The 20246-nt window shown below is 57.1% G+C and overlaps 2 protein-coding genes across 4 annotated transcripts; one reads left to right on the top strand and one right to left on the bottom strand.

Moving 5' to 3' along the window:
- Positions 1-1212: 1212 nt before the first annotated feature.
- On the bottom strand, positions 1213-12211 carry OTOP2 (otopetrin 2). Of its 2 annotated transcripts, XM_009433249.5 has the most exons (8): positions 12103-12211; positions 10790-10986; positions 10180-10525; positions 9433-9569; positions 7825-7883; positions 7308-7441; positions 3958-4832; positions 1213-1752 (listed from the first exon to the last, which is right to left on the bottom strand). In XM_009433249.5, the coding sequence occupies exons 3-8, from the start codon at positions 10490-10492 to the stop codon at positions 1582-1584; spliced, it is 1689 nt and encodes a 562-aa protein (XP_009431524.3). In that variant the 5' UTR covers positions 10493-10525; positions 10790-10986; positions 12103-12211; the 3' UTR covers positions 1213-1581. The 2 variants fall into 2 exon arrangements, with proteins under 2 accessions (XP_009431524.3, XP_016788398.2); XM_016932909.4 differs by lacking the exons at positions 10180-10525; positions 10790-10986; positions 12103-12211 and having other exon boundaries at positions 9433-9976.
- On the top strand, positions 11686-19056 carry USH1G (USH1 protein network component sans). 2 transcript variants are annotated; one of them, XM_016932911.3, is made up of 3 exons: positions 11686-12227; positions 14481-15698; positions 17075-19056. In XM_016932911.3, the coding sequence occupies exons 1-3, from the start codon at positions 12064-12066 to the stop codon at positions 17076-17078; spliced, it is 1386 nt and encodes a 461-aa protein (XP_016788400.1). In that variant the 5' UTR covers positions 11686-12063; the 3' UTR covers positions 17079-19056. The 2 variants fall into 2 exon arrangements, with proteins under 2 accessions (XP_016788400.1, XP_063656017.1); XM_063799947.1 differs by lacking the exon at positions 11686-12227 and adding an exon at positions 12257-12324.
- The last annotated feature ends 1190 nt before the right edge of the window (positions 19057-20246 follow it).

The following is a 20246-nucleotide window of genomic DNA, read 5'->3' as shown; positions in this document are numbered from 1 at the left end:
TTGTAGAGTAGAAACCCTAGGGCTTAGGGGAAACTCCTCGGGGACCTCCTGGGGCAGGGGGAAGTCAAGTGGTGAGGAGCTGACACTCCCAACTCCTTTTAAATTAGAACTGCCTTGTTTATATCTTTTTTGTTTGTTTGTTTTTGTTTTTGTTTTAGACAGGCTGGAGTGCAGTGGCATGATCTCGGCTCACTGCAACCTTTGCCTCCTGGGTTCAAGTGATTCTCCTGCCTCAGCCTCCTGAGTAGCTGGGATTACAGGCGCACGCCACCATGCCCGGCTACTTTTTGTATTTTTTAGTAGAAACAGAGTTTCGCCATGTTGGCCAGGCTGGTCTCGAACTCCTGACTTCAAGTGATCTGCCTGCCTCGGCCTCCCAAAGTGCTGGGATTACAGGCGTGAGGCACTGCACACGGCCTATATCTATGTTATAAACTTGTGTTCCTGTAATATTTTATTTGAAGGGAAAAATGTTCTGCTTGAAAACAAAGTTTGAAAATTATTGTTCTTAGCAGAAAGGCTCTGGATTTTTTGCAGGTGTGTGACCTTGGGCAAGTCACTTTACCTCTCTGGGCCTCAGCTTCCTTCTTTGTAAAATGCAGACATTACTAGGTCACTGCTTCCTAAACTTTCTTCTGTCATGGGACACACACAAAGAAAATGATTAGGTTGGGTGCTGTGGCTCATGCCTGTAATCCCAGCACTTTGGGAGGCTGAGGCGGGAGGATCACTTGAGCCCAGGAGTTCAAGACCAGACTGGGCAACACAATGAGACCCTCATCTCCACACACACACACACACACACACACACACACACACACACACACACACACACAATTTAGCCAGGCATGGTGGCAGTAGTAGCTGTAGTTCCAGCTACTCAGGAGGCTGAAGTGGGAGGGTCTCTTGAGTCCAGGAGGTTAAGGTTGCAGTGAGCTATCTGCACTCCAGCCTGGGCAAAAAAGTGAGACACTCTGTCAAAAAAAAAAAAAAAAAAAAGACTATATGTATATGCCACCAGGAGATAAAGGGAAGAGGAAGATGGCAGTTTGGGAACTCTAGTTACCCACCCTGTAGCTAGTCTGTCACTTGGATTTTGCTCACACACTGCAAAACTTGAGACCTGAAAATCTCCAGGGGCCCTTCCCGCTCTGACTCCCAAGATCCTCTCCTGTGACCACCTCAGACGGGACAACAGAGACAAACAGTGGGGACGGGGGCAAATCACAGGTTTATTGGTTTCCAGCTCCAGGCAGTACACTGGCCAGGCCACAGCAGGGGATTAGAGATGGAACCAGAGCCGGCACCTCCAGATCTTGCTGGGTCCTAGAAATGCTGCCAGGAGAGGTCTCCCTTCCCCAGTCACCTCATGCCCCACGGTCATACTGGGGTGGATGGGCCTGTCCTGACTGTGATTTAAAAATTGAACCTGGAAAAATAACTTTTGTGAAAATTCCACTCTGGGACCAGAAGGAAATGGGCTGTCATATGGCACCAGCTGGGATTCATTCCCAGAGGGTGTCTGAGTGGGCACATGAGCTGAGCCCCCTCTTCCTGCCCCCCATGCCTCTGTTGGAGGCCTCAGGACAGCACGTAGACCTCCAGCAGGCTGGAGACAGCGTGCATGCGGTAGAAGATGCCGAAAGGGAGGCAGATGTTGACGATGACCGCCCAGAGGGAGTAGCCGTAGAAATCCACCTCCACTGTATTGCTGAAGTGAGGGCGGGCCCCGAAGGCAGGCATGATCCACAGCTGTGTGGAGAGAGGAGCATTTCAGGAGCTGGCCTGGATGGATGCCTGTGGGTCATTTCTGTGGGCTTTGCTGGGCCGTGGCTAGATGGGGGCCCATCCTTCTAGCTTGGTGGACACGGAGGGCTGGGTGTCAGTGAATGGGCAGCTCTAGCATTTTGGACAGGACCTAGCACACTCTAAGGGGCTCAGGAAGTGAGCCCAACTGAATTTGCCATCCCTAGGCTAGGAGTCCTCCTGTGATCACCTCTCCCAAAATCTTAGCAGGGCCTCAACGTGGGATTGGGGAGGGGAGAAGAGGTTTCTCTAGAAGAAGAGGTACAAACAGTGAAATCAGCAGCTCTGTTTTGTGCACAGGGGTGGGGGTGGCAGAATCAGATAGGCTCAAGGCAGGGGTTTGGGGTTCAGACAGAAGGCCACCCTACCCCAGCCCTCCTTGAGCTCTGCCCTCCAGCTCTCCCCTCATCCCCTTCTCCCTTTCCAGGAGTGGGAGGAAGTGGAAGTTGGAATCCTGCTTCCTCTCTGGCTATGAGCTCAGAAGATTCAGGTGTGGGTAAGAAGCAAAGAACAAAGGTTTCTAGGCTAGCTCCACCCCTACCCCTGATTAACTTCATCCTTGGGCACATTGCAGTCCCCTCTAAGCCTGTTCTGTCCTATAAAATGAAGGAGATGGAGAAGATGCTACTGGAGGTGATTTAGGCTCAGATGCCTGGAGCAAGAATAGCCTCCCAGAAGGTGGCCCCTAGCCTATAAGCCAGGCCTGGGTGGAAGGTGGAGGTGGGGCCAGAGGGCAGGGGGCCAGGTACCAAAGCTGGTCCAAGACATGCTGAGGTCTGGACCTTAATGATTCTGCTGGTAGGGTCAGAGATTGATGACCACATTTTTTTTTAAGTGAAATTGATTGTGTTGGAAGGCTCCTGCGTGGCATCATCCCACATCTATGGGGACCATGACCTGGTGGATGGCCCTTCACAGTGGGACCTCACTAAGAATGACTCTTAGTTAGGGCCACTGGTGTACCTCATGCAGGTAGGATTTCATGGGGTAGAATTCACTCTGGGGCTCTTGCTCTGTCCTGGGATATACCCACATTAAGTAATTTTCTATATTAGGGATATTTTTCTATTGGAGGTTCTAGCTGGAAGGATTGTTTTTCTATTGAGTGAAACTTCATTAGAAGTGTTTTTTTCTCTTTGAGAAGTACCCACATAGGTACATGTTTCTATATCAGAGGTAATAATAAGCCCCCACTGGGCCATTTCTGTCTTGGGTTGTACTGGAAACACCAGGAGTGTTTTCCTATTGGTATGCACTTTCATTACCAGTGTTTCTGCCCTGGGGTACTTCTATACAGAGAATATATTTGTATTGGGTGAAGTCTGCTGCTTTTTTTTTTTTTTTTTTTTTTGACAGAGTCTCACTCTGTTGCACAGGCTGGAGTGCAATGGTGCAATCTCAGCTCACTGCAACCTCCGCCTCCTGGGTTCAAACAATTCCCTTGCCTCAGCCTCCCAAGTAGCTGAGATTATAGGGTGCGCACACTACCACGCCTGGCTAATTTTTGTATTTTTAGTGGAGACAGAGTTTCACTCTGTTGGCCAGGCTGGTCTCGAACTCCTGACCTTGTGATCTGCCTGCCTCGGCCTCCCAAAGTGCTGGGATTACAGGCATGAGCCACTGCGCCCGGCCAAGTCTGTTGTTCTTAATCTTTGCTGAGTCACTAGAGAGGGGGTGGCTGTTGCAGATGCCCTCCTTCCCACTTCACTCTGCTAACAGACCGCTCACACTTAACGCTGGTCTCCGCTACTTCCTGACGCTGTTCCAATTATTCTGAGAAGCAGGCAGATCACAAGTTCCCAGGAGCAGTCACACCTCCCATTGGGGGGTGAGGACCCCGCCTTCCACATCAGCTCTCAGCTCCCTCTCACCTCTGCCCAGCCCCTGTGTCAACCTTCCCTGGGACCCTTCCAGCTCCATCCGCTGCCTAGATGCCAGAATGCTAGGATTTCATTTTCTCTGTGTGCCCTGAGATGCCATTTGCCCCAAAGCTATAGCTGGCCCCCTCTGAACCTGCTCCTTTCCTAGAGAGCTGTAAGATTCTCAGGCGGGCTGGGGGCAAGGCAGAGAAGGCTAAGGGCTTAAGCCTGCAAGAGCATCCTTCCTCAGTCTCTTCTCCCAAGCCCACCCTTTCTCCCCCCAGCTACTCACGATGACATTGCAGAGTAGGAGAAACAGAGAAATGTCTTTTAGGCACCGGCGTCTCCACTGGCTTCCGGGGGTTGAGACGATGGCCACTGCTTCCCGCTGGTCTGAAGGGCTGGGGCTAACCAGCCTGGGGGTGGGTGGGCAGGCGGGCAAGGTGTGGAGGGCATCCAGGTTGGTGAAGGTGAGGTCTTGGCAGGGCTCCTTGGGGTGGGTACTGTGAGGCTCAGTCCCGGGCGGTCCTCGGTGAAGGCTCTCGATGATAAACATGTTCTGGAAGGTGTGCTGGGCGATCGTGAGCAGTGCATGGGTGAGGTTGAGCCCTGCCAGCAGGTCCTGGGGTGTGCCCCCCACCACGGCCACGATGGAGTAGTAGGAGATGGCGTACTGACCCAGGGCGGCACCCATCAGCAGGGCCACGTCCAGGGTGCGCGTGGGGTTCTTATGGTGGTCCATGGCCCGGCGGTCAAAACGGTAGATGATGGAGCCGCTCAGGCTGACCAAGGTCGTGAGTCCCAAGCAGACAATGTTGAAGCTGTAGTAGATGACCAGGGCCTGCCTGGTGCGGCTCCCGTCCCCGCTCACTTGAACCTCGTAGATGATGAAGACAGCCAGCCCCACCACGAAGAGCAGCAGGCCCAGAACCGGGCCAGCAAAAAAGGTCTCCCGGAAGAGGCTGACAGGGGTTGGGGTGTGGCTGTGGCCAGGGGTGGAGGCCAGGAATCTACCCACATTCTTCCACATGACATACAGCATGGTGGAGGCGAAGAGACTGTACTCGATGTTGAAGGGATATAGGTAGAAGTACCCCTGCTGGAAGATCTGGCAGACGGCCGTGCTGCAGAGGCAGGAGTCTCCTCCGACCGGGTTGTCTGCATGCTCTGTTGTGGAGAGAGAGACACAGGGCTGGACAGCCCTCCTGCCTTCCTAGAGAGGTCTCACCCCTAGCCTGTGACCCTTTTTTTTTGGTTTTGTTTTGAGACGGAGTTTCACTCTTGATGCTCAGGCTGGAGTGCAATGGTGTGATCTTGGCTCACTGCAAGCTTCACCTCCTGGATTCAAGCCATTCTCTTGCCTCAGCCTCCCAAGTAGCTGGGATTACAGGCACCTGTCATCACACCCGGCTAATTTTTATATTTTTAGTAGAGACAGGGTTTCGCCATGTTGGCCAGGCTGGTCTTGAACTCCTGACCTCAGGTGATCCGCTTGCCTCGGCCTCCCAAAATGCTGGGATTACAGGCGTGAGCCACCACGCCCAGCCTAGCTTGTGACCTTTGTTAAGGGCAGGCTCCCTGTCTGTCATGCCTGCTATATTCACCACGGTATCCCTCATGCCTTTACAGGGCGTGGCACACTTCTTCACTTCACAAATATTTCTTGAGCACCTACTGTGTGCCAGAGACTGGGACACATCAGTGCTCAGTAAGAACAGTCCAGGCCAGGTGCAGTGGCTCACACCTGTAATCCCAACACTTTGGGAGGCCAAGGTGGGTGGATCACCTGAGGTCAGGAGTTTGAGGCCAGCCTGGCCAACATGGTGAAATCCTGTCTCTACTAAAAATACAAAAATTAGCCGGGCTTGGTGGCATGCGCCTGTAGTCCCAGCTACACGGGAGGTTGAGGCAGGAGAATTGCTTGAACCCAGGAGGCAGAGGTTGCAGTGAGCCGAGATCACGCCACTGCACTCCAGCCTGGGTGACAGAGCAAGACTCTGTCTCAAAACAAACAAACAAACAAAAAAAACAAAACAGTCTGAACCACAGGACTGCTCACTTCACCCCACTCCATTCCTTCCATCCCTTTCTGCCCTGGCTCCCTGAGATAGAAAGTGGCTCTCTTGGGAACCTCTAAAGTTCAAGCTTCCTCACAGCTCTCCCTACCATCTGATTCAGCCCAGAAAGCCAGTTGCTGTGCCCAAGTCTCCACCATGACCTCCCGTCACTTCTGTTTGTACCACATGGAAAGGAGTCTTGACTTGACTCCAGAATGTGTTTGTAGGATACTCTGGGCCTTGGCAAACGTCTCTTTTCATCCTAAGAACTAGCCCAGCTGGTTTTGCAGATGAAGAAACTGAGGCTTAACGTGGTGACGTGACTTGTAAGGGCAGAGTCAACGCCAACTGCCTGACTTCTGACCCCGGGACAGGTACTTCTCCGACAGGCCTCTCTCCAGCCTGCAGGCCCCCATGTGAAGTCCATCACCTCCCTGGTTTGGTTTTGCACCCTCAGGAGTCCTCTCTGTGCAGGGTGGTTCTTTGTAAGTCTTGCTGGGCTGGGGTCTCCCTGAGGGCAGGGGCCATGCTTTCTGTTGCTGGACCCTCCCATGCTAGGAGCGTGCATGTCTTAGTTATCTTGTCTGGTCCTGGCTATTGGGGGACCTTAGAGAAGTCCAGAGAATGAGGACTGGAGACTGGATCCCGTTCCTCCTTAGTTTAGCATATTGGTTAAAAACAAAGATGCATATGAATGCTAGTGCTAGATCTTGGGTGAGGTACTTAAGCTCTCTCTGCCTTAGTTTCTGCACCTATGCATGGGAATGGGGAGAGTACCCATTTCACAGGGAAGTGTTGAGGGTTAAATGGAGTGTTTAAGACACTCAGCACAGTGCCTGACATACAGACCTCAGTAAATTGCCACCCTTACCATTGTGATGCCATGATTATTTCTCACCTTCTCCTTCCCGGGCTCTCCCATCTGATCCATGCTTGCACCACAGAACCACTCTGCCTCCCTTCCCCTTTTCCCAGCTTGATCACTCTTGCCCTTTCTTCCTGGATTCTGGGTCTGGGTCTCTTTTTTTTTTTAATTTTTGAAACAGGGTCTCACTCTGTCACCGAGGTTGGAGTGCAATGGTGCAATCACAGCACACTGCAGTCTCGACCTCCCAGGCTCAAGCGATCCTCCCTCCTCAGCCTCCCATAGTAGCTGGGACCACAGGCATGCACCACCACAATGGGCTAATTTTTTGTATTTTTTGTAGAGACGGGGTTTCATCATCTGGCCTAGGCTGGTCTTGAACCCCTGAGCTCAAGCAATTGGCCTGCCTTAGCTTTCCAAAGTGCTAGGATTACAAGCATGAGCCACTGCACCTGGTCCTGGGTCCCTTCTTGGTGGGATGGAGACTGGACAGGGGGACCTGGGCTGCAGCCTCAAGGATAAAAGGGTACCCCTGATACTTCCCTTCTGGGGTCACCTACACCTATACTGCAGAGGTAGATCCTGCAGCAGGGGGAGGTCCCTGGCTCTCTGCTTTGCCTCTATGCCCTCATGAGGGCACAGGAGACTGACGTTATAAATTCACAAAGCACCCGGCCCAAGGCCTGGTAGCCACAGGGCCAGCATTAAGAGGAAACTCACGGTCAGAGGTGAGACGGGCGTGGCTGGCGTTGCTGTGAGAACTGCTGTAGGAGTGGGATTGGTGCACAGATTCATCCACCACGGCCGCCATCCAGATGGCCAGGTTGGTGGTGAGTGTGAACATGAGACCACACCTGTTTGGGGTTGGGGGTGGGGACAAAGAGGCCTGTGACCCTTTGGCAGGTTGGGGAGCAATACTGAGAGCTGGTGTTGAGAAATGAGAAAGCAGCCAGGCCCTGTGTGAACAGGGAAGCTGATTTTGGTAGGAACACAGCCTGGCTGGTATGCCACCAAAGAGAGGGCTAGGAGGTTTTCCCGGGGCCCACCACCACTCCCTCCCCTGGGAGAAAGGGCCCCACAAGGTAGTGGAAGTCAGCCTGACGAAGCAAGGAGGGCTTGGCTGCAACTCCACCCAGGGGACATAAAGAGAGGCCCTGCCCCGGGGTGGAAAGCCTGAATCTCTCCTGCAAGGTGAACACCAGCACGCTGGGCACAGGCATCGAGCTGCAGTTCTCACCAGGTCAGATCCAGGTGGACGTGAACGCAGTCTTTAGCGGAGACCCAGAGAAAGTAGGTCTGTATTGAGAGACATTGGTGAGAGTCATTTACTCCATAGATGGACAAAACTCCAGCGCACCCACATCCATGCCATCTTGTTCTCTCCGCCTGAGGAACCCTTACACTGAGTGATCAGGTTCATTTTAGCTTCACAAAATGAGGTGGAGGCTGGGCGCAGTGGCTCATGCCTGTAATCCCAGCACTTTGGGAGGCCGAGGCAGGTGGATCACTTGAGGTCAAGAGCTTGAGACCAGCCTGGCCAACATGGTAAAACCCCATCTCTATTAAACCCCATCTGTACTAAAAACACACAAAAAATTATCTGGGCATGGTGGCATGCACCTGTAATCCCAGCTACTTGGGAGGCTGAGGCAGGAGAATCGCTTGAACCCGGGAGGCAGAGGTTGCAGCCAAGATCGCGCCACTGCACTCCAGCCTGGGCGATAGAGTGAGACTCCATCTCAAAAAAAAAAAAAAAAAAAAAAAAAAAAAAAGGAAAAGAAAAGAAAAAAGAAAAAGAAATTAGGTGGGGAGCACTGTCTTTTTCTATTCTGACACAGTTTGTATAAAATAGTGGTTCTCCATTCTTTAAAGGTTTGCAAAACGTCACATGTAAAACCCTGCTCATGGTGGGGTTTATTTTGTGTGGAGATGGGTGTCAAGTAGATTTTTGACTATCTAGTTTTTTTTTTTTTTCTGGGAGCAAGGCCAGCCTCAGGTTAGGTCTTGCTCAGGGTGGAAGGAGTCTCTGTGGACTTCTCACCTTCGTTTGACAACATCCCGTGCTCATCCTCTTCCTCTGTCACCGTACCAGGCCTTGCTACCATCTGGCTGCCTGTGAATCCCTGCTATGGCATTTGGTGATGTGGGGATATCTATATTTTCATTTTACCTGAGTGTTCTTCAAACCCATAAAATACGAAAGACTAAAACTACATAAATGCCACAGCCACACGTGTGCTGAACTGTGAAAACCTGGGCAGCAGGGGTGATGTTTCTGGGGAGGGCAACATCCATGGTGCCATTTTGGTCATGATAGAGGGCTGGGGGCTGTTCTGATCCCATCTAAGCCCAGTCCTGTCTCAGCTCAATCAGAAGATCTTTCAAAGTATTGTTCATGCAACAACAACTACAAAGTGAATGTTTGAGAAATCCCAGTTACAGGCTACCCTACTTTCCAAACAAATACAGCACAGAGGGACCAAGCTGGCAGGAGCCTGGGCTGACACAGAAGCCCCCTACGGGCACCCAAGAAGGGCAGGCCAGGTTCTAGGAGACAGGGCTGGCTGGCACAACTCACACCTCCTAGGTGTTAACTACTGGCACTGCTTAGGTTGAAATAACATTGCAGAGCTCCAAGTGGGAGCTCACATTGGGATGTTACTTCATTATGAGGCGTTTCCACATTGATGGACTCCTGTGATGCTCTCTACAGCCCTGTCCCTGGTTTACTTAATAGCTCAGGATACGAGGCGGATGGAGCTCAGGTCTCCGGCCCCTTGTTGGGTCCTTCCCAATGGCCAAGTGTTAGCTCCTTTCTTCCACACAGCGACACTCCTCCACCCACCTGGATGATGACAAACACAGCCTGGATGAGGGGGTGCAGGATCTTGATGGCTGACTGGCACTCAAAGAAACTGGAGTAGTAGCCGGTCTTGAAGACATCCATGATGAGGGTGCAGATTCCAAACAGCACCAGCCCACCTGGGAACCAGGGGTGGGTGGGTGGTGGTGGTGGATCAAAGAGGCAGGAGAGAAGGCCTGCCGAGCTGAGGACAGGCCCTGAGGATGGGAGGCTAGGTGGGTGGGTGGACGGGTGAGTGAGTGCACTGTTGGATGGATCAATGGGGAGGGTGGGAGGACAGGTGGATAGGTGGATAGACAGACTGAAAGGTGAATGGGTGGATGGAAGGGTGAGTGTATGACTGAGTGGGTGGATGGATGGACCTGCTACCAAGCCCCCCTCTCTTTGGGGCTGTGTGGATACCGCAAAGGGCCCTGGCTGGGCTCTTTCAGTGGCTGCCATCTTCTGGTTCCTGCTCTCCATCAAAGGCCCTCCCTCAGCCAGCCTTCTCTAATCTTCAGACCGGGGGCAAAGAGGTCCCCTTCCATCCCTCTATTCATCCCTCCCCCAGGACCCCTTACTTTCCTCTTTTTCCTTAACTGCAGCCCACCTCACCCTCCGGTCCTCCTGGTCCTCCCTAGGGAGCCTCTCGCCCTCGTATGTCAATCTGCACTCTGCAACTCCTGCGAGAGCCCTAGCCTGCAGCTCCCTGTTGTGCCCACCCTACCTCGCCCCCACCTCCCCTGGCACCTCGGAGCCAGATGGGGCCAGCGTGCGCGTCCCGGTAGGGTACCGCGCAGGGGCAGCGCACGGTTCGGAGGAGGTAGAAGAGGATCCAGAGCGTTGCCAGCAGCATCATCGCAGTGAGCAGCGCGAACACGTCGGTGTCGTACACGGCCACCTTGTTGAAGGCTCCGCCGCTGATGAGCGTGCAGGCGAGGAGCAGCACGTTCACGGCCAGCAGCACCGATAGCAGGCGGCCACCCTTCTTCCACACCTCCCTGGGGCCCGCACGCGGCGCCGGGGGGCTCTCCTTGGGGCCCTGGGCCAGCTCCTCGGACATGGCGGAGGCGACTGGAGAAGGCTAGAGGGATCACTGTAGGGGAGGAGCGGACAAAACTCCAGGTCAACCCTGACGGCTCTCCTTCCCCCATCTCATCCCTAGACTTGGGGACTAGGGAATCCTGACCCGCAGGGTTGGGGCTTCGGGTGCTGGAGGAAGCGCTGGGAAAGGGGAAGAGAAAATGCGGAACCTGCCCCTCTCGCTGGATGGGAAGAAAGGAGAAGCGGCAGCACCCGGTTGGACCCCTCCAAGGTCCCCACTCCCCAAGTCCGACTGCCCTCTGGCCGGGGCACCCACCTGGCTGGGCTTGGAGCCGGCGCTGAGCTGGGGGTCAGGGGACGGCGAGCGTCTCCTCTCTCCCACGCCGAGATGGACAGGCGCTTTATACCCAGGAGGACAGGGTGATTTACAGCTGCGGGAGTTTGGCTCCATAAAGCTCTCAGTCCCGCTCACATGATCCATCTTTCTCCAAGGTGAATTTAGGGAAGAGCCCGCTGGAGCCAGATAAGGCAAGATTCATATTTACCCTTTGAGAGGCGACCCCACTCCGTCACCCCGGTGCGGCCAGGCTCGGGCGCGGCCCCGCACTGCGGCACCTAGAGGGCACCCCGCCCCTGGTGCCCACCGCGCCCGGGCGCGCAGCATTCCAGGCGCCCAGAGCCCCGAGAGCTAAGCCCAAGAGACGTCCAAAAAGCCTGCGGGCACCCTGACGCCCTCCAGCCGTGGCGCACCCTGAATCCTGTGCTCCTCTGCTCCTGCCTGGGATGGCAACCCCAGTTCCCCTCTCCCCCACGGTCCTCGCAGTGATCCAAGCTCCCTTTTCCTCTATCCCACCGCCCTGCCCGCCCCCGCCGCCGGCCCGCGCTCCGCTGGACTCCGGGGCTTGGGTGCGAAGTTCCACGCGGCACGCGGAGCCGCTGCCAGTCCTCCAGCGCCCCCTGCTGGAGTGCGGTCGAGGGACTCCGTTCAGGCGGCGGCGGCGGCCTGGCCCGTCCCACTTGCTGACCGAACCGCGGTCGGTCACGGTGCCCCTTTTTAGGTCCACTGTCCTGGGGCTCAGGACGGCTCCCCCACCCCGCCCTCCGGCACCCCTCCCCAGCTCTCGGTTCGTTCCACTGACAGGTGGAGAAATACGGAGCCACAGCGCCCCAGGCTCTAGTGAGGACAGATCTCTGACTGTCCCCGGACTGGGCGTCACAGTGCGCGGCCCCGGGATAGGCACTTTTGAAGAGGAGGGCAGGGCCTTGCATGGGTCACCCTCGTGTATTGAGGTGCATGCAAGGTGTTTAGGACCCAGGGGAAGACCGGGGGCGGCTCCCTGGACAGCAGGAGATTTCGTCCCCCGCCCCCCTCCGCCCCCCTCCGCCCCCGCCCCCGGGTGAGCGTTTCAGATGTCTTGGTAGTCCCGGCTCTGGCGCTCCGCACCCTCCGTCTGCGGCAGCGGGGGCTGGCGGCCCCGGCCCCTGCCCGGCCCCGTCCTCCAACCTCATGCCTCAGCCCTAACGCCGCCGCCCTCCCCTGCGGGGGGCCTTTCTCCGTGCCCCCCGCCCGCCCCGTCCACTTCGGGCGCCATGAACGACCAGTACCACCGGGCAGCCCGGGATGGCTACCTGGAGCTCCTCAAGGAGGCCACCCGGAAGGAGCTGAATGCCCCCGACGAGGATGGCATGACCCCCACTCTCTGGGCTGCCTACCATGGCAACCTCGAGTCGCTGCGTCTCATTGTGAGCCGCGGGTGAGTACGACCCACCCAGCGCCCTTGAGGCCCCTGAGACCACCCCAAACTTCCTCGTCCACCACTCCTCTGAGCTGCCTCCTTCCCCTGCAGACAGGTGGACCCTTAGACCCTGGCGTTTGTGGGAGAGACACATGTGGAGGGGGACCCAAGTGGAGGCATCGGACACTTGTTAACACTCGTGACCTGGATCTGGGGCTAGGAGGGGAGAAACCGGGATTTGGGGGTTCCTGATTATGGGGGGTTGCTGCAGAGTGAGGGGAAGGTGGGAGAGATCCCCTGGCTAGGGTCCCCCTGGAAGCAAGAGTGAGGGGATAGTGAGACTCAGAGAGAAGGTTAGGAAGTCTCGAGGGGCCAGCAGTGGGGGCTAGAAAGGGAGGGGTCTCCACTGCCCACTCTCCAGCCTTGATCCAAAGGGCTCTGCCAGCCAGCACCCACGTTCTCTGGCAGGCTGGTGTCACACAGCGCTTGCCCTCAACCTGCTCATTTTGGGGATTTATGGACACTGTCCAGGGCGCCAAATGTCACTGATTCAGCCACTCCATTAACTCTCTCCAAGTCCCTCCCCCACAGCCGGGCACAGCTAAGCAACGGTGGAGGCTGTGATGTGGTCACCCTGAAGGGGCTTCTCTTCCCTCCCCCTCCCTTTGGAGTTGTCCTGGGTGGGGGGGTGGGCATACAGTGCAGGTGTCAGTGCCAGGGAAGGGGCCTGGAGGTGGCAGTTGAGCCACCTCCAGGACCAGAGCCACTGACATGGGTTCCTTGGGGCTAAAGTCAAATGACTGTGACCAACTCCCTCAGCCCCAATGGCTTTATAAAGAGAAGTCAGGTTGGTCTGGGCATCAGGGCAGCCTGGACAGGATGAGGGGTGGACAGGACACCCCAGGAGGGTTGATATGAAGTCTTGGGTCATGGGAGAGAGGGCCAGGGGCTTAGCTGGCCCCGGTACCAGGTACTGGCCTGTGGCCTGAACATGTAGTAGGTGCTGGAGACCCCCTCCTTCTTGCCCTCTCCTTGGGCTGCTCCTTGGGCCCAGCATCAGGTGGGAGCAGCCTTGAAGCCTGGGCAGCTGAACCATGTCCCGTGAGGCCAAGGCTGGCCCTTCCCCACCCCAGGAGGGCACACAGTGACACTGTCCCTTGCCATCCCTTCAGAGAGGCTCATGAGAGGAGGGGAAGAGGGCTCCCCTTGGGTACACCAAGCCCCAACTCCTCCAGAGACCAGGATTGGTGTTTGATGGGGTGTGGGTCGGGTGCTGGCAGGTCCTTCCCACACTGGCCTGCAGGACTTGGTGGCCAGGAGGGGAGGCCCAGGAAGGGGTGTGTGGGGAGCTGTTGAGACAAGGGAGTGATTCTTCCCCTAGCCCTGGGGGTTGGCCTTGTGGCCTCATTAGTGCAGGGCAGGGGTGCTGTGCTGGGCCCCCAAGGGAGGGAGAGCTCCGGAGGAGTCTTGGGAGCTTGCCCTGGGGGACACTGTCTCGTGTGAAGGGTGCTTGTGGGGGCTGTCGGGGGTCCCTGGACAGGCTCAAGTGAGCCAGCCTTGCAGGGATACCAAAGAGGGGGCAACCTGGGCAAGGGAGGGCTTCAGAGCGCGGGCAGCTGATTTCCCTCCTCCTCCCCTCCAGTCCTGGCTGCCCCCACACTCCCCTCCCCGCCCAGGCCAAGGCCCGACACCTCCTCTCACACTCGGGCTTGCCAGGGCTGGCCCTGCTCCCTGCAGACAGGGCCCTGCCTGCTGACATGCAAGACCACACTTCACACACGCTCACCCGGGACTGGGGCCCGGCACACACCACCCACTGGTCTGTTCTCTTTTACGGTCACTCGGCACATGCAGCCACACTCACCACCACGCCTGCCTAGAGACCCAGACGCGGCCCTGGCCCACCAGCGCTCTGGGCCAGCTCTGTGCTGGGCCCCATGAATAATTTACTTCCTTCTCTCAGGGCATCAAATATTCATCCCCTGAGATTCCCAGCCCTCAGTTAGCTTGGGGAAGGCCCCGCCCCAGTCCCGCCTTCTCTGTCACCCCACTCCCTGCATGCCTGAAGCCATTTTCCCCTGGGCTCACCCCTGGGCTCACCTGTTGGGTGGCTCAGGCCTGCAGGTCTCCTGGAATGGGAGAGATCTCAGGCCCACGGTCCCTTTGGGGGTTGCTGTGACAGTGGGGAAGCTCCCCTCCCCCCTCCACTCCCTCCACCTCCATCCCCAGCCAGGACTCGTCACTCGTCCCTCCTGAATGCTTTCCCTGCAGCGGTGACCCGGACAAGTGTGACATCTGGGGCAACACACCCCTGCATCTGGCAGCTTCCAATGGCCACTTGCACTGCCTGTCCTTCCTGGTGTCCTTCGGGGCCAACATCTGGTGCCTAGACAACGACTACCACACGCCGCTGGACATGGCTGCCATGAAGGGCCACATGGAATGCGTGCGCTACCTGGACTCCATCGCGGCCAAGCAGAGCAGCCTCAACCCCAAGCTGGTGGGCAAGCTGAAGGACAAGGCCTTCCGCGAGGCGGAGCGGCGCATCCGCGAGTGCGCCAAGCTGCAGCGGAAGCACCACGAACGCATGGAGCGGCGATACCGGCGCGAGCTGGCCGAGCGTTCCGACACTCTCAGCTTCTCCAGTCTCACGTCCAGCACCCTGAGCCGCCGGCTGCAGCATCTGGCGCTGGGCAGCCACCTGCCGTACTCTCAGGCCACGCTGCACGGCACGGCCAGGGGCAAGACCAAGATGCAGAAGAAGCTGGAGCGGCGCAAGCAGGGCGGCGAAGGCACCTTCAAGGTGTCCGAGGATGGGCGCAAGAGCGCCCGCTCGCTCTCGGGCCTGCAGCTGGGCAGCGACGTGATGTTCGTGCGCCAGGGCACCTACGCCAATCCCAAGGAGTGGGGCCGAGCCCCGCTCCGGGACATGTTCCTCTCGGACGAGGACAGCGTCTCCCGTGCCACGCTGGCGGCCGAGCCTGCCCACTCGGAGGTCAGCACCGACTCAGGTCACGACTCCCTGTTTACCCGCCCCGGCCTGGGCACCATGGTGTTCCGCAGAAATTACTTGAGCAGTGGGCTGCACGGACTGGGCCGCGAGGATGGGGGTCTGGATGGGGTGGGAGCGCCGCGGGGTCGGCTGCAGAGCTCCCCCAGCCTGGACGATGACAGCCTGGGCAGTGCCAACAGCCTGCAGGACCGCAGCTGTGGGGAGGAGCTGCCCTGGGATGAGCTGGACTTAGGCTTGGACGAGGACCTGGAGCCCGAGACTAGCCCGCTGGAGACCTTCCTGGCCTCTCTGCACATGGAGGACTTTGCCGCCCTCCTGCGGCAGGAGAAGATCGACCTCGAGGCTTTGATGCTGTGCTCTGACCTCGACCTCCGCAGCATCAGCGTCCCACTGGGGCCCCGAAAGAAGATCTTGGGGGCCGTGAGGAGGCGGCGGCAGGCGATGGAGCGCCCGCCGGCCCTGGAGGACACAGAGCTGTGAGTGTCCAGCCTGGCGGGGGGATGGAGGAGCAGGAGTTGGAAGGCCCCTGCGGAGAGGGGAACAGATCTGCCTATTCAGGAGTAGGGGGTGGGGGATACTGTATTTCATAAAATCGAAATGGGGCCATCGATGATAAAAGGCACCCTTATTTTATTTACCACCAGCTCAGAAAAAGAAGTTGCCAATTTAATGATTACCCGAGGCATTCTTATCACAGTGAAAGGGCACCTCGATTCTGGGGACATCGACAAGTGGGGAAATGGGCCTCTTAATGTCAATGAATTTCAACAGTCACAGGAATCACAGCTGGGGTGTTTTTGAGCCCTCCCACCTCCTAGGTGCTGGGTTGTGCCCTTGAACAAGTCCTCTTGCTTAATCCCCCTAAAAGCCTGTGTGCGCTGGACTATATTGGTGGATTATATCGTTCCCATTTTACAGCCAATGAGCAAGTGGAGGCTCAGACAGAATAGCTCACCTCAAGGTCCTGCTGCTGCTCAGCATGGAGTTAGGCTTGATCCCTGGTCTGCATGGCTTTAGAGCCTGGGGTCAAGGTGGCTGCCATGGGATGCAGGGCATGCAGTCAGCAGGGCCTCTCAATTGCCCAAGACCTCAGGCAGATTTTTTTTTTTTTTTGAGACAGTTTCCCTCTTGTCATCCAGGCTGGAGTGCAGTGGCACAGTCTCGGTTCACTGCAACCTCCACCTCCCGGGTTCAAGCGATTCTCCTGCCTCAGCCTCCTGAGTAGCTGGGATTACAGGAGTGCACCACCATGCCCAGCTAATTTCTGTATTTTTAGTAGAGACGGGGTTTTGCCATGTTGGCCAGGCTGGTCTCGAACTCCTGACCTCAAGTGATCTGCCCACTTTGGCCTCCCAAAGTGCTGGGATTACAGGCGTGAGCCACCGTGCCTGGCCTTAGGGAGATGTTTTACCTGCTGTTCCTGAACTTTTCAATCAGGAACGTGGGCAAATGCTCCCAAGAGGGTCAGCAGCAGCCCTGGAGGCAGAGTTCATGTTCCAAAGGCCGTCATAGTTGCCCAAGGCTGCCACCACAATGGTCATGCTGTGGCCAGCCCCTGCCCTGGCCCCTCCCCAATGGCATCCCACAGGCCCAACAAACTTTGTCCTCATTTCCTCTTAGGTATCTATGGCCGTTATCCTGAATGGCTGGGGCAGGGATGGGTGTGGGGAGGCAGGCTGGTTCAGAGTTTTGGGGATGGGGAGGTCACCCATAGGCTGGCGTCCCCCATCCCTGACAATTGGCCTGCCGAGAGATGGGGAGGCTGAGTTGTCCAGATGGCTGCCCTGGGTGAAAATGATGCCTCTGGAGGGCCTCATGTGAGATCTGTTTCTTTCTGTCTCTTCCTCCACAGATAACGGGGGGCTCCTCTCCCCAGACCAAAATGAATTGCAAGTTGCCACAACCTATGGTGGGGTATCGAGGTCCTCACAGTTGCCAGCCCTGCAGCCCCCTTCCCCAGGAGCAAGGACCAGTTGGGGCGACTCCTTTGAAAGTCTGTCTGCACCTTGAAGCTGAGGGTGTGGCCTGGAGGCACCAGAGGGGCAAGAGAATGTTCCGGAACTCCAGTTCTGAGGGGTCTTGAAGGCCCTGAGCCACCCATTCTGAGCAGCCGTAAAGGACATGTAGACTTGGGGGAGGCCTGCCCCAGAGGGAGGGCAGGGGCATGGGAACTGGATGAGAGTGTGGGAGGTGGATGCGGGAGGGTGAACCTGTCCCGGGCGCCGTGGCCTCTCCCACCCCACCCCTGATGGTCTTGTTCTCTTGTGCTCAGGCCAGAGACTTGCTCACTTCCTGCATTGTTGTGAAGGGAAGAGTTTGGGCTGCCTCCCCTCCTCCCGTCCACCCCAGAGGGGAAGTTCCTCAGCCAGACTCTTCAGCCAAATGCCCCAACTTTCAGTCTGTACCCCATCCCAAGCATAGCCAGCACCCCCTCCTTCACCTAGTGGCCAAGGCCCGGAGCTGGAAAGCCGGGTTGGGGTGGGGTGGGGGTACTGACACCCTTCCCAGCTCATCCAGGCGTGGAGCCTGGCCTGTCTTCCTCCAACCTCCCCCTTTTTCGTTGTGCAGCCTGGCCCCCCAGGGACCCCAGAGGGCCAGGGTGCTAGATGCAAGGTGCTAGACCAACAGGCTGCAGTATTATAGCCCCCAGGCCTGGCAGGCATGCGCTGGGCTAGAGAAAGGTGTCCACCAACCTCCTCAGTCTCCCAGGCCTGGGACAGGCAGAACAGGGTGTGGCTGGGTGTCAGGCCTGGGGTGGGTAAGTCCTGCGATGTGGACACTGGAGAAAGTGGATCATCTAAACTGCAGATTGTCCCCAGGTCACCAGGGCTGTGTGCGTGTGCATGTTTGTGTGCATGTATGCGTGTGTGAGTGCATGTGTGTGTAAATATGTGGTGTGTGTGAGCACGGGTGTGTGGTTGGGTGTGTGTGCGTGTGTGTTCTTGCATACATGTGTACGTGTGTGTGCGCACGTGAACGCGTGCATGTTTATGTGTGTGCATGCATGTGTGTGCATGTGTGTGTGTGCATGTGTGCATGTGTGCACACTCACGTTGGGTGGTGTTTGGTAGGTTTCCCTCCAGGTCTGGTAGGGACTGGGCTGTTGCATGATTCTGCGTGGATCGGGGTAAGGGAGAGCTCACCTGTGTCCCAGCCCTCTGATGGTGGTGAGACCAGGGGAAAGGCCAGCTCAGAGGGTGGTCCCAGCATGTGTCCTCTGACGTATGCCCCCAAAGCTCTCCAGCCAGACTGAGGTCACAGATGTGGGAGAGTCCCTGATGAGCCCGCTGACACGTGTGCGCCCCTTTGCACCCCATGCAGAGGTGCTCTCCTCCTTTCTCAGCCATGGCCCCCCATCCCTGACCTCAGCTTGGGAAGCAGCTCCTGCTGGGAGCATGGCCTCAGCCCCCACCTCCTCCTGGGGCCCCCGTGGCTGGGGCAGGGGAAAGAGAGCCCTCAAAGGCCTCTTTCTGGTCTGTCTGGGGGTTCCCATTCCCACACACGTGCCCAGAGTAGGGGACATGGAGGAGATGGTCCCTGTCCTACTGCAGGACACTGAGGGCTTGGCTGCCTGCCACCGCCGTCTGGAGCCCACCACAGTTCTTCTCCCTGTTCTCTGGGCCTGAGCCTGGGGCCACCCCCAAGTGCCGACTTGTTTCTCCCAGAGCCCCAGGTGCTGCCCCTTCTCTCCTGTTCCTCGTCCGTTTACTGCCGCAGCCCCTCCTGGTTCTTCTGGTGCTGGGGTGGAGCAGGCTCTGTGCTCCCACCACTGTACCCCGAATCCCTCCTGCAGGCTCATTGCCACTTTTGTAGAGAATGTTCTCTATCAGTATCATGCCTGTCTTGTCCTTTAATGCTTTGGGGATAGAGTGAAGAGTGGAAGGGTGGGGGTGGGGGCGGGAGGGGGTCTGCTCTGTGCTTGTGAGGACTGGGTCCTGTTCTCTGGAGTGTGTTCGAGACCCCATGCTGTGCATCTTTGCAGGGATCCCTAGGCCTTTACCCTGCTCTCCTAGCTCAGCCCAGAATTAGGAGCTGGTGGAGAGGCAGGGCTGAGAACTAGGGCAGGAGAGTCCCCCTGAGCAAGGAGGATGGCTGAGCCCCCAGGCTTGTTGCCAGGGCCTGCAGCTACGGAGGGCAGGAGGATGCATGTTCTCTCTTCCCACCAGTGCCTACCTGGGCTTTTCCGGAGATGGGCAGAAACATACTCCAGGAGGCTGCCGCCTGTCACCTGGGCTCTGGGCCTCTGGAGGGGTCTCCATGAGGGCCCTCCAGAGGCCCAGAGGGGTCTCCATGTCCCTCATCACCGCAGGCAGCTCGTGGGCAGCCTGATTTGAAGCCCTGCTTTCTCCCAGGGGTGAGTCTCCTCCGTAAGCTGATGCCTAGTGGGCTCTGTTTTCTCAGTCAGGTCTGAGGAAGGGCCCTGGAGTCATCTTGCTCCATTGCCTAAGCTGCTGGGCCAGTTTCTTCTGCCAAAGGGAGTTCAAGACAGTTCCCTTTCCTCAGCATCAATCAGAAAGGTCCCCAGGATGTTGGTGCAGGAAGGTTGCCTAGCAACCATCCAGGGGTTCCAAGCCACCTCCCTCCACTTTACAGATGGAAAAACTGAGGCCCACAGAGGGGAAGAGTCAGACCCAGAACGCGGGTCTCTGGCTGCTGCCATGCTCTCCTCACACTCAGGCTGCCAAGGGCGCTAACACAACAGGATTCCACCTGCCATGCCCTGGGGGCGCATCTCCCTGCGGCTTCTTTGGCCATCCTGGTCACTGCACCCACCTCAGGAAAGACTCACTGGTCCTTGCCGCGATGGTCCAGAAGAGGACACAGGGGTGAGGAATGACAAGACAGAGAGCCGAGAGGCACTTTGGCATCCCAGCAGAGATGAACCAGAGGCAGCAGAATGAGGAGCTCCATGGGTCAGTGTGGCTCCAGGGCAGAAGCCTGGGGTGCCAGGAGCAGGAGCTGCTCCAGGGAACCTGTGGGGATGTTCAACACAAGCAAAGAGGAGAATATTACATGGTAGGGGC

The sequence above is a fragment of the Pan troglodytes genome, chromosome 19, assembly GCF_028858775.2.
Source record: "Pan troglodytes isolate AG18354 chromosome 19, NHGRI_mPanTro3-v2.0_pri, whole genome shotgun sequence".
Classification (NCBI taxonomy): domain Eukaryota; kingdom Metazoa; phylum Chordata; class Mammalia; order Primates; family Hominidae; genus Pan; species Pan troglodytes.
The sequence above is the reverse complement of the archived record's forward strand: the minus strand, read 5'-3'. Positions and strand labels throughout refer to the sequence as shown.